Source organism: Ornithorhynchus anatinus, chromosome 4 (genome assembly GCF_004115215.2).
Source record: "Ornithorhynchus anatinus isolate Pmale09 chromosome 4, mOrnAna1.pri.v4, whole genome shotgun sequence".
NCBI lineage: Eukaryota > Metazoa > Chordata > Mammalia > Monotremata > Ornithorhynchidae > Ornithorhynchus > Ornithorhynchus anatinus.
In genome coordinates this window covers 68,258,409-68,271,753 of record NC_041731.1, presented here as the reverse complement: position 1 = coordinate 68,271,753, position 13,345 = coordinate 68,258,409, and the positions used below count along the sequence as shown (strand labels likewise).

The 13,345-nt window shown below is 43.2% G+C and overlaps 1 protein-coding gene across 13 annotated transcripts in view; it reads right to left on the bottom strand.

Moving 5' to 3' along the window:
* Positions 1–13,345, bottom strand: part of OXR1 (oxidation resistance 1) — a 341,306-nt gene that overhangs the window by 44,887 nt on the left and 283,074 nt on the right. For all 13 annotated transcript variants that reach the window (XM_029062165.1, XM_039911838.1, XM_029062172.2 and 10 more), the window contains 3 exons: positions 6,520–6,672; positions 3,394–3,578; positions 129–895 (listed from right to left, as the gene is read on the bottom strand). In XM_029062165.1, the coding sequence (XP_028917998.1) occupies positions 129–895; positions 3,394–3,578; positions 6,520–6,672 (1,105 nt within the window). The remainder of the gene's footprint in view (positions 1–128; positions 896–3,393; positions 3,579–6,519; positions 6,673–13,345) is intronic.

Below are 13,345 nucleotides of genomic sequence, written 5' to 3'. Positions count from 1 at the left end.
AAAAATAAGATGGCAATTTCACTTTGGTTTCCCCACACATTTTCTTACGTAAAGTTCCACTTGATGCCCATAATAGACAACAAGGATGATTTAACCATCTCTAGTGTTCTAAATACTGAACCACGTACCTTCAATATGTCCATCTGCAGCTGCTACTTTGTGTTTCACTTCTTTCTGTGACACCTGCTGAATATTTTCCCTTTGCTGCTTAGTCTGTTCCATAGTGTGGGTCTTCCAGAGTTTACGTAGCTCCTCCACTTCTGTCTCTGAGTCCCGAGTTTGTTCCTTCCCTAGTTTTCCTTTAACATTTTCCCTCTTTCTAGACTCTGTGATTTCACTACCCAGCAAATCTTCCTCCCGAACTTCACCCTTTACTCCTTTGGCTGAATTCTCCAACTGGGTGAAATCCCGGTCTGCAGCTTTTTCTGCAGCTCTCTGATGGTCCTTTTCCAGCAAAGACTGATGGAGACAGTCTGCTACTTGATCGCTTTCCTTGAGGACCACTTCGGGATGGTCTAAATTTCTTTGAGGATTTAGGGGCCCAGCGGTATTGGCCGACTGTTCAGTTCCGAATTGCAAGTCACCCAGGGTTTTGGTGGAATCTGGAGTTACTGTTAAACCTTCTGATAGCTGATGTATGGTCTGTACAGATTCGGATGACGCGCCAGAAGACTTATCTTGTCGATGGTCGGCTGAAGAAGTGAGTTCCTCCCGTATCGGAGAAAGTTCTGATTCGGTGAACACGTCTTCAGAGAGAGACTCCTCCGTGCTCCTTGGAGCAGTACTGGCACTGTCATTCCCTGTATCCCGAACCCTTGAGTCTATTTCATCCATATTGCTTCTTGGCATTTTCTTAAAATGGCAGAGGTCCCTTACTGATAAATGCTCTGCTTCTCTGTCAAAAGAAGTTGGAAATTAATGAAAAAGTACCCTGATTATAATGTTCCACAAACTGAACACAGAATTAACATTCATTCATTCAACAATAGCATTTATTGAGAGCTTATTATGTGCAGAGCACTGTATTAAGCCCTTGGAATGTACAATTTGGCAACAGATAGAGAAAATCCCTGCCCAATGACGGGCTCACAGTCTAATTGGAGGTGACAGACAGTAGAGCAAAATAGAACAAAACAAAAACAGGACAACATTATCACGATAAGTAGAATAAAAGGGATGTACACCTCATTAACAAAATAAACAGGGTAATAAATAATATATACAAATGAGCACAGTGCTGAGGAGAGGGGAAGGGGGAGGAGCAGAAGGTGAGGTTGGGAGGGGAGGGGGGTAGAGGGAAAGGGGGCTCAACTGAGGGGAGGGAAAGGAGGAAGGAGGAGCAGAGGGTGGAGGGGGAGCAGAGGGAATAGGGAGGGCTGAGTCTGGGAAGGCCTCTTGGAGGAGGTGAGCTCTCAGTAGGAGGAGGTAAGGTCTCAGTAGGAGGAGGTGAGCTCTCAGTAGGACAGCAACGTGAAAAAGAAATGTTGCAATTAGCAACATGAAAAAGGTCACAAGTCATACCACACATCTATTGTGTGATGGAAAATTAGATAATTACAACTTATCCTGCAGGTACCCAGTTAATACGTTCGTTTAGTAAATGTCATCTATTTTCTTTTACACTCACCCAGTAGTTATTACTTGTAAACTTTTAGCTGTAATTTGTGTATACTAATACAAATTTGGAATATTAAACTCTAACCCCAAGTTTGCCAATTATATGGCAAGATGACATAATTCTTACTACCTTGGAGGAATTTAGACTTTTCACAGCTCACTCAGGTCTTTATGGTGTCTAAAAGGAATCAAAACATTCATGAATTCTCTGAGCAACAGTTGAGCTATCTCTTTACTCTTGTGAAGCAGCATGGTCCAGTGGAAAGAGCACAGGCTTGGGAGTCAGACGACCTAGGTTCTAATCCTAGCTCAGCCACTTACATGCTGTGTGACCTTGGTCAAGTCACTTAACTTACCTGGGCCTCAGTTCCCTCATCGGCAAAAACGGGGACCCAATGCCTGTTCTACCTCCTACTTAGACTGTGAACCTCTTGTCGGACCTGTTTATCTTTTACCTGCCCCAATGCTTGGTACAGTGCTTTTAATCAGTCTTATTTATTGAGTGCTTACTACATGTAGAGCACTGTACTAAGCACTTGAGAGAGTACAATATACAAACACATTCCCTGCCCAGACTGAGTTTACAGTCAAGACTAAGCACTTAACTACTACAATTATCATATTATCATTATTGTTGTTCAAATCCAGGACAGGTAGAATTGTTGAAAATAAAATCCTCACTACAGGTTTTCTCCCCACACATTTGCAATGCATCGCCCATACTACCTTAAGAAGATCTGAACCATCTTTCCCTTCTCTAACCAAATCAACAAACCAGCAAGCTCTGAGGTTAAAGAAATGGAACTCTGACTAACCAAATGGACTGACAGCAACCAATCACTATAAAGTCAGAAGGAAAATAACTTAGAATACATTTACAACTAATACAAGTATAGGATCGTACTACATCAAATACAATAATAGATTCTCATTATAAAAAGTTTTAGTTTCCCAGAGCAGGTCACTAAAATGTAAGGAAGATAGAAAGTAAAAGCAGCAAGCGACTCAAACTCCTTGAAACAGGAAGACTAGAAAGACTGACCCAAACTAAAGCCTTGATATGCAAAGTAGATAGTGACCTAGATAAAAATACATGGGGCTGGGTTCTAAAGTTCTGGGTTCTAATCCCAGCTCTGCCATGTGTCTTTGGACAAATCACTTAACCCTCAGATTCCTCTTAGGCTGTGAGCTTTGTGTAGGCTAAGTACTATGCCTAATTTGATTTTCTAGTATGTACCCCAGGATTTAACTCTGCATTTACTCTAAAATCAGTTTATTATGATATGCATGCCAAAGTTCCTACTTTCCATTAATTTCCCCACCAGATTTAATTGATAATGAGAACTGGTGTTCGTGGGAATTTCTGAGTAGGTTTGCTCTAATCAAATGCTTGTACGGAGATATACCTATAGAACCATCAACTCCTAAATTCTTATATGGATACCAAAACATTATACATTGGCTGGGAGACACTGAAGCACATTGCTAGTAACAATCTCTTCAGATTAATGAAACTGATTTCAAGGATACTTCAATCTCATCTTCTATTTTCCTGGCTGTAGCAATGTTATGTAACCTAATATAACCTGTAAAGCTCTAGAAAACTCTTCTCAACATTCCTGTAGATGCTGTAAGATGAGTTTACAAACCAGAAAATTAGCAAAACAGAAGCAACAGAGGGAAAAAAAAGGTGATTGTAAAAAAAAAAATGATTGTACTCTTCCACAATGGCCACTGCTTTTACAGCAAAGAACAGAAAGAACCAATCTTACTTACATGGGTAACAAGTCCTTTATTTTGCTGTCCAAAATTTCTTTGTACATAGCAGCTGACATAACCTCCTCCATTGGACACATGATGCCATATTCCTCACACCCATTCGCTTGAACCAAGGGATCGGTTTTATGTGGATCGAACATAATATTATTTGGCGTCACTAGCAACACACCACTAACTGTGCCCTAAAAAGGGGAAGAAAAATAAAATTTAATATTCAAAATTTAGATTTCACAGCATCTTCTCTTGATCTCAGGCCACCAGATTCCCCAGAAAGTGATTTAAAAGTGATTATGAAGGCAACTGAGTGCTTTGACAACAGTATTTACTGAGACTGCACAGATTAATTTTTATAGGACGATACCCTTCTTTAAAAGTAGGGAACTCGATATATATTTGTTTAAATTATTGACAGGACAATTCCCATTTTGGCCAAAGAAACGTTTCAAAATAAAGCAAATAGTCCTGTAAGTGAAGTATTTTTAATAGACAAAATGTCTGAGTAAATTAAGAATCATAAATTACCAAAAACTTACTAAAGCCCCTTTCAGAAACTGTAAATCAGATAAAGAACTAATAACTTAATACCAAAGAAGAAACAATGAAATAAATATGCAAAAATCTTGATATCATGGTCATCCTTAAAAAATCATTTTTTCCAAACATCAGTTTAGATAGAAATCATAACTAAAAGAATGTACGTATCACCACTCATTCAATCATATTTATTGAGTGCTTGGGAGTACTAAGTGCTTGGGAGAGTACAATACAACAACAAACAGTTACATTCCCTGCCCACAATGAGTTTATAGTCTAGATTTCTTGACAGGATACCTCATTTTAAAATATCTTTTAAAAAGGAAACATGAACACTATTGGAGCATCTTTTATTTGGGCTTAGGCTCTTCCCAAGAATAATAGGTATCTTTGAAAATTCAGAATATTTATTACTGCAATAAATTATAGTGGAAACTTCATAGAGCCCAAGTAAGTAGGAATCTGTTCAATTATTTGGTAGATTTGCTTCAGGTAAATAACCCAACTCAGGTGGAAAAAAAAATAGATAAAAAAAACCTAAGACACAGGCAATTTCTCAACCCTCCATGTAAATTGAGCTGCATAGAATCACCTAAAATTTACTCACCATCTTTAAAAAAACTCATACTATTTCTTGAGCACCTGCTTTTTTTCAATGGTATTTGTTAAGCACTTCCTATGTGCCAAGAACTAAGAACTGGGGTAGACACAAAGTCATCAGGTTGGACATGCCCCACATGGAGCTCACAGTCTTAATCACCATTTTACAGATGAGGGAATTGAATCCCAGAGAAGTTAAGTGACTTGCCCAAGTTCACATAGACAAGTGACAGGGCTAAGATTTGCCTGTTGAGGGTAAAAGCACTGTACTAAGTACTTAGAAGTGCAAAAAAAATACACCACACATCCTCCTGCCACCGCATACAAGTAGTTTACAAACTAATGGGGAAAATGGGGCAAAAATTATTTTAAATAGTGAAAAAGTGTAAATAAGTGGAAAAATCATCAGCCTGGGAGTCAGAGGATCTGGGTTCTAATCTCACCTCTGCCACTGTGTGATGTGGGACATGACACAATTTCCCTGTGTCTCATTTTCCTCATCTGTAAAATGGAAATTAAATACCTGTTCTCTCTCCCAGTGTTTAGTACAGTGCTTGGCAGATCCCAAGCATTTAACAAATGTAATTTTACTATGGGTAATTTAAGGAGAATTTGAAGGTGGGAAGGGCTGAGTTCTGGCAAATGGGGGAAGGGGAAGGGTGATTTCCAAGTAAATAATAACGATGGTATTTATTAAGCACTTAAAGGGGTCAAGGCAGGAGAGTTGAGAGCTGACAAGAAAAAAAATGCAGGAAATAGCATCATCATAATAGTATTTGTTTAGCACTTACTACGTTCCAAGAGCCTTAGTAAGCACTGGGGAAGATACAAACTAATCAAATTTGACACAACCCCTGTCCTACACCAGACTCACCATCTAAGAGGGAGGGGAAAAAAATATTTTATCCACATTTTTCAGATGAAGAAACTGAGATACAGATAAGTGTCTCGCCCAAAGTCAACAGGAATGCACTCCTATATACATCCCTTATTAACCAATAAGGAACCAATACATGCATAATCATACATAATGAAAGTCTTCTAGTTCTGTCCAGTCCATTAACAGTCACTGAGAACACAGTGAGAAGATGTGAAGGAGTTTAACAGATAGGAGAGAAACTTAAGAGAAGGCAAGAAATAAAGTGAAAGGGATGAAAATGGAGTGAAATATGTACAAAAGCAAGAAAAGGGCAGAAAGGCAAGACAAGGAATCAGAGAAAGTCACGGAGGCCACAAAACTAAAGAAAGAGAAAGTTAAAGGTTGAAAGCAGTTAGGCGTGCATGAATGAGGAGACAGCGAAACAAGATAAAAGCCAAGTAGAGACAAAAATGAAGTCATATGTAATTTAAAAGACAACAAGCTTGGATAAGAAGCACTTCAATAATGAAGTTTCTAATAAGAAGTATCAATCAATCATGTTTATTGATCACTTACTGTGTGCAAAACACTAAGTATTTGGGTCCGTACGCTACAACAGGGTTGGTAGACATGTTCCCTGCCCACAAGGAGCATTCTAAGGAGGGAAACACACTGAAATGAATTACAGATATGTACATAAGTGCATGGTGGCAGAAGGTGGGGTGAATAAAGAGTTCAAATCCAGTTGTAAGGGCAACTCAGAAGGAGAGGGAGGGTTTAGTCGGGGAAGACCTCTTGGATGGAGGAGATGGTGATTTTAACAAGGCTTTGAAGTTGAGAAGAGTAGTGATCTCTTGGATATGAACAGAGACGGAGCACCAGACCAGTACATGGGTGAAAGGATAAGACTGAGTTACAGTGAGTCAGTCGGTATTATAGGAATTAAATATATGTGCAGTGCTGTAGTAGGAAGTATGTAAGGCAGAAGGGGGCATCGTGAATAAGTGCCTTAAAGCTAACTGTAAGGAGTGTGCTTGATGTGGAAATGGATGGGCAATCACTGGAGGTTCGCAAGGAGCAGGGAGATGTGGACTGAACAGTTTTATTAGAAAAATGAAGAGAATCAATACCTTGCCATTAGTAATGTATTTGCAATTAATTTTAAGAAATTTTTCTGTAAATGCTTCTTCCTCCTCAGAAGTTGAAGATACAATTCTTGTAGGACGAACACATGTATAAGTGGGTGCGGGAGTAGTCTCTTTCTGGGGGATGCCATCGGGATCCTATTAAAAAAAAATACAAGTCATTTACATTTCAGAAAAGATCTGGAATTTTCCTGTGGGAACTGAATACACATGGGGGGCAGATATCACTATTTGAATAAACCTTTAATCATAAATTGATACTTTTTAAATAGTAACAATAATAAAATCATAATTGTGGCATTTAAGTGCTTACTATGTGCCAAGTACTGACCTAAGCACTGGTATAGATACAAGGTAATCAGGTTGGACACAGTCCCTGTACCACACAGGGGTCACAGTCTTAATCCCCATTTTACAGATGAGGTAACTGAGGTATAGAGACTTGCCCAAGGTCACACATCAGACATGGCAGAGCTGAGATTAGAACACATGTCCTCTAACTCCCAATCCCATGCTCTTTCCACTAGTCTATGCTGCCTCGCAATATGTCTTATTTTTCCTCACTTCACTAGAAAGTATTTAGCCCTAAATATCAATGATTTTAAATCCCTAAAGTTGGGAGACAGTATTAATTTTAGAAGCTGGTAAGAGATAGTAAGAGGAAATACTGAGGGAATGTAGCTTTGATATCACTGATACTAACATGCTGTAGCTTCTTTCTGAGATCTAATTAAATTCTATAAAGTATAACATTTTAATTCCAAGGATACATTTTGGTGATTTGTGAATTAAGGGACATGGGGCTCAAGAGTAGCGTGCCAAAAATTTATCCCAGATGACCTGTGCACCTCATCCAACTACTCTGATGCACCCTAATGATCTAAAGATCTTGGATCAATGACAAGCACAATCAGTTAATCAATGGTATTTATTAAGCACTTACTATGTGCAGAGCACTGTTCTAAGCACTTGACAGAGTACAATACAACAGAATTAACAGACATATTCCCTGACCATTATAAGCTTACAGTGAAAAAGTATTAAGGAAAAAGGGTATTAAAATGATTATTTGGACAGGCAGCCATAATAAGAGTTTCCAAACTCTTCAGGCATCCAAAGAAGATATCTATTTTAACATATATTTGCCCATTTATGAGGAACAAAGTTTTAACTTTACTTGTATACTTGGAAATGGCCCTCTGGAAAAATTATAATAAAAGCCACAGACTGATATTAATGACCTTTTAATGTCCCTGAATAAAGCAGGCTTATATGCTACCCTGACAAATGATAAACTTATATGTCAATCAATGGTATTTATTGAGCACTTGGAAATTATGAATCTTAAAGGGAGGGAAGGGAAACATGAATCTTACAAACATAAAATCACATGTTTCCTGAAACAAGGAAGGCTTTATCTAGGCAGCACTCAGTCTTTCAACTTTCTGGTAAAGTACAAATGAAAAAGCACAAATAGAGGAAGTGGACCTTCAGGAGACACATAGAGTTCTGAATTTATCCAAGTATGACGTCAAGAGCTTGAAATTATTATCAGATGATGTAACCAAATAATACCATCAGTTTAATTATTCCAGAGAGAAAAATGCCTAATTATTTGATTACAACATATAATAATAATGGTACTTGTTAAGCACTTACTATGTGCCAAGCACTGTTCTAAGCACTGGGGTAAGTACAAAGTAATCTCGTTGTCCCACGTGGGGCGCACAGTCTTAATCCCCATTTTACAGAGAAGTTAAGTGACTTGCCCAAAGTCACACAGCAGACAAGTGGCAGACCTGGATTTGAACCCACATCTTCTGGCTCCCAAGCCTGTGTTCTTTCCACTAAACCACACTGCTTCTCTATGTTCTGTATAGGTTCATACAACAATTTTTTGATCCCAAAAAGATTACATTTTTTCTTCAGGAAAAACCATGATTTTTTTCTTCCAAAATTACCTCAATTAGGCAGACATACTACTTAGTAATGACAACCTTAATCAATTAATTAGGAAAGAAATATGTGAACTTCAGTTATGGAATGCAGTGTTTTTTTTTCAGGTAACAATATGACAGAGAGTTCCTGTTTTAATGGATGCTGACCGCGGGTTGCTTCTGGTTGAGCTGTAACTGAAGTTTTTCAGAATGAGTGGCATACTGTATTTTTAATCCAAGGTTATCAATTAATCAGTTCTCAGTCTCTTTCACTGGCTTCTCCTTGACCTCCCACCTCCTAATTGTGGGAGTTCCTCAGGGTTCAGTTCCGGGTCACCATCCATTCTCCATTTACACCCACTCCCTTAGAGAACTCATTCACTCCCATGGCTTCAATTGCCATCTCTATACAGATGATTCCAAAATCTACTAGGTGAAAAGCCTATACTAAGCACTTGGGAGAGTACAATACAACTGAGTTGGAAGACATGTTCCCTGCTCACAGTGAGTTATAGTCTAGAGGGGCAGACAGACATTAGCATTAATTAAAAATCACTGATATTCATTCATTCATTCAATAGTATTTATTGAGCGCTTACTATGTGCAGAGCACTGTACTAAGCGCTTGGGATGAACAAGTCGGCAACAGATAGAGACAGTCCCTGCTGTTTGACGGGCTTACGGTCTAATCGGGGGAGATGGACAGACAAGAACAATGGCAATAAATAGAGTCAAGGGGAAGAACATCTCGTAAAAACAATGGCAACTAAATAGAATCAAGGCGATGTACAATTCATTAACAAAGTAAATAGGGTAATGAAAATATATACAGTTGAGCGGACGAGTACAGTGCTGTGGGGATGGGAAGGGAGAGGTGGAGGAGCAGAGGGAAAAGGGGAAAAAGAGGGTTTAGCTGCGGAGAGGTAAAGGGGGGGTGGCAGAGGGAGGAGAGGGAGAAGAGGAGCTCAGTCTGGGAACGCCTCTTGGAGGAGGTGAGTTTTAAGTAGGGTTTTGAAGAGGGAAAGAGAATCAGTTTGGCGGAGGTGAGGAGGGAGCGTGTTCCAGGACCGCGGGAGGACGTGACCCAGGGGTCGACGGCGGGATAGGCGAGACCGAGGGACGGTGAGGAGGTGGGCGGCAGAGGAGCGGAGCGTACGGGGTGGGTGGTAGAGAGAAGGGAGGAGAGGTAGGAAGGGGCAAGGTGATGGAGAGCCTTGAAGCCTAGAGTGAGGAGTTTTTGTTTGGAGTGGAGGTTGATAGGCAACCACTGGAGTTGTTTAAGAAGTGGAGTGACATGCCCAGATCGTTTCTGCAGGAAGATGAGCCGGGCAGCGGAGTGAAGAATAGACTGGAGCGGGGCGAGAGAGGAGGAAGGGAGGTCAGAGAGAAGGCTGACACAGTAGTCTAGCCGGGATATAATGAGAGCCTGTAACAGTAAGGTAGCCGTTTGGGTGGAGAGGAAAGGGCGGATCTTGGCAATATTGTAGAGGTGAAACCGGCAGGTCTTGGTAACGGATAGGATGTGTGGGGTGAACGAGAGAGACGAGTCAAGGATGACACCGAGATTGCGGGCCCGAGAGACGGGAAGGATGGTCGTGCCATCCACGGTGATAGAGAAGTCTGGGAGCGGACCGGGTTTGGGAGGGAAGATGAGGAGCTCAGTCTTGCTCATGTTGAGTTTTAGGTGGCGGGCCGACATCCAGGTGGAGACATCCTGGAGGCGGGAGGAGATGCGAGCCTGAAGGGAGGGGGAGAGGACAGGGGCGGAGATGTAGATCTGTGTGTCATCTGCGTAGAGATGGTAGTCAAAGCCGTGAGAGCGAATGAGTTCACTGAGGGAGTGAGTGTAAATGGAGAACAGAAGAGGGCCAAGAACTGACCCTTGAGGAACTCCTACAGTTAAAGGATGGGAGGGGGAGGAGGCTCCAGCGAAGGAGACCGAGAATGACCAGCCAGAGAGGTAAGAGGAGAACCATGAGAGGACGGAGTCCGTGAAGCCAAGGTGAGATAAGGTATGGAGGAGGAGGGGATGGTCGACAGTGTCAAAGGCAGCAGAGAGGTCAAGGAGGATTAGAATAGAGTAGGAGCCATTGGATTTGGCAAGAAGGAGGTCACGGGTGACCTTAGAGAGAGCAGTCTCGGTAGAGTGGAGGGGACGGAAGCCAGATTGGAGGGGGTCTAGGAGAGAATGGGAGTTAAGGAATTCTAAGCATCGATTGTAGACGACTCGTTCTAGGATTTTGGAAAGGAAGGGTAGTAGGGAGATAGGGCGATAACTGGAGGGGGAAGTGGGGTCAAGAGCGGGTTTTTTTAGGATGGGGGAGACGTGGGCATGTTTGAAGGCAGAGGGGAAGGAGCCCTTGGAGATTGAGTGGTTAAAAATAGAAGTTAAGGAAGGGAGGAGGGCAGGGGCGATGGTTTTAAGAAGGTGAGAGGGAATGGGGTCCGAGGCGCAGGTGGAGGGGGTGGCACTTGCGAGGAGGGAGGAGATCTCCTCTGAGGATACTGCAGGGAAGGATAGGAAAGTAGGGGAGGGGGTTGGTGGGAGGGAGGGGAGAGGTGGAGGGGTGACTTTGGGGAGCTCAGACCTGATTGTGTTGATTTTCGTGAGGAAATAGGTGGCCAGATCATTGGGGGTGAGAGATGGGGGAGGGGGAGGAACAGGGGGCCTAAGGAGAGAGTTAAAGGTCCGGAACAATCGGCGGGGGTGACGGGCATGCGTGTCGATGAGGGAGGAGAAGAAGTTTTGCCTGGCGGAGGAGAGGGCAGAGTTAAGGCAGGAAAGGATAAATTTGAAGTGTGTGAGGTCAGCTTGGTGCTTGGACTTTCGCCAGCAGCGCTCAGCAGCTCAAGCATAGGAGCGTAGGAGGCGGACGGAGGAGGTGATCCAGGGCTGTGGGTTAGTGGAACGAGAGCGGCGGAGGGAAAGGGGGGCAAGAGAGTCAAGATGAGTAGAGAGGGTGGAGTTGAGAGCGGAGACCTGATCTTCAAGAGTGGGAAGAGAGGACAGGGCGGCAAGGTGAGGAGAGATGCTATTGGAAAGACGGATGGGATCGAGAGAGCGGAGGTCTCTGTGGGGCAGTAGCGAAGATTTGCAGGGGGAGGGAGTGTGAGAGATGAGGCAGGTGAGAAGGTTATGGTCAGAGAGAGGGATTTCAGAGTTGGTGAGGGAGGAGATAGTGCAGCGGTAGGAGATGACGAGATCGAGGGGGTGACCGAGTCAGTGAGTGGGCGCGGTATGGTGGATTAGGAGGTCGGCAGAGTCGAGGAGGGATAGCGGGCGGGCGGCAGATGAGTCGTCGGGTACATCCATATGGATGTTGAAGTCTCCAAGGATCAGAGTGGGCTGAGAGAAGGAGAGAAGGAAGGTGAGAAAGGGGTCAAGGTGGTTGAAGAAGTCGGAGGTGGGACCGGGAGGGCGGTAGATGACAGCGACAAGTAACTGGAGGGGGTGGTAGAGGCGAATGATATGGGCTTCGAAGGAGGGGAAGGAGAGGGAGGGGGGAGGAGGGATAGTGCGGAAGCGGCAACGGGGCGAGAGGAGGAAGCCGACGCCTCCTCCCTTACCGGTGAGTCTGGGGGAGTGGGAGAAGGAGAGGTCTCCGCTGGAGAGAGCGGCGGCGGAGACCGTGTCTTCGGGAGAGAGCCACGTTTCCGAAAGTGCGAGGAGGAGGAGAGAGTGAGAGAGGAAAAGGTCATGGATGAAAGGTAGCTTACCTGTAATAGAGCGGGGGTTCCAGAGGCCACACTTGAAAGTAGCTGTGGGTGCAAGGTGGGGGGGACGGGGGGGGGAGGGGAGGGTTTGGATGCATAAGTGATGTGGGGCTGAGAGAGGAGTGAATAAAAGGAGAAAATTCAAGGGCAAGGGTGACACAGAAGGGACTGGGAGAAAAGGAAATGAGGGCTTAGTTGGGAGGTCTCCTGGAGGAGATGTGCCTTCAGTAAAGCTCTGAAGGTGGGGAGATTGATCGTCTGTCAGACACCAAGGACAAATTGCTTTCTTTACAGATGATGGTAAGGAATTTCTGTTTGATGTGGAGTTGGATGAGCAACCACTGGAAGTTCTTGAGGAGTGTGGAAACATGGATTTATGTATGCACCTATAATTTATAGATTCAAACTAATGTTTGTCTCTGCCTCTAGCCTGTTGTGAGCAGGGAACTGGTCTACAAACTCCATTAAACTTTACTTTCCCAAGTCCTTAGTACTGTGCTCTGCGCACATTAAGTGCTCAGTAAAAATGACTGACAGATGATGAAGAGGCAGGGTGTTCCAGGCCAGAGACTAGGGTCGGCAACAAGACTGAAGTACAGTGAGCAGATTGGCATTAGAAAAGCAAAGTGTGTGGATTGGGTTACAGGAAGACATCAGTAAGGAAAAGTAGGAGGAAGAGAGCTGATTGACTGTCTTAAGGACCACTGCACGGAGTTTTGATGCAGAGGTAGGTGGGCAATCACGGGAGGTTCTTGAGGAGTCGGGAAATATGGATTGATCATTTTTGTAGAAAAATTATCCAAGCAGCAAAGAAGAGTCTGGACTAGAGAGGGGGCAGAAAACAGGGAGGAGGTCAGCAAGGAAGCTGATGCAGTAATCAAGGTGGGACAGGGACAGGATAAGTGCTTGTACTATAATGGTAGCAGTTTGGATGGACAGGAAAGGGCACATTTTAATGTTGCTATGAAGGTTGGACCAATAACATTTGGTGGCAGAATGAATACATGAGTTGAAAGAGACGAGACGAGGACATCACCAAGGTTATGGGTTGGAAGACAGGGAGGATGGTGGTGTTGTCTACAACCATTATAAAGTCACAGAAAGGACAGGGTGGGAATATGAGGAGTTCTGTTTTGGACATGGTAAATCTGAGATGTCAG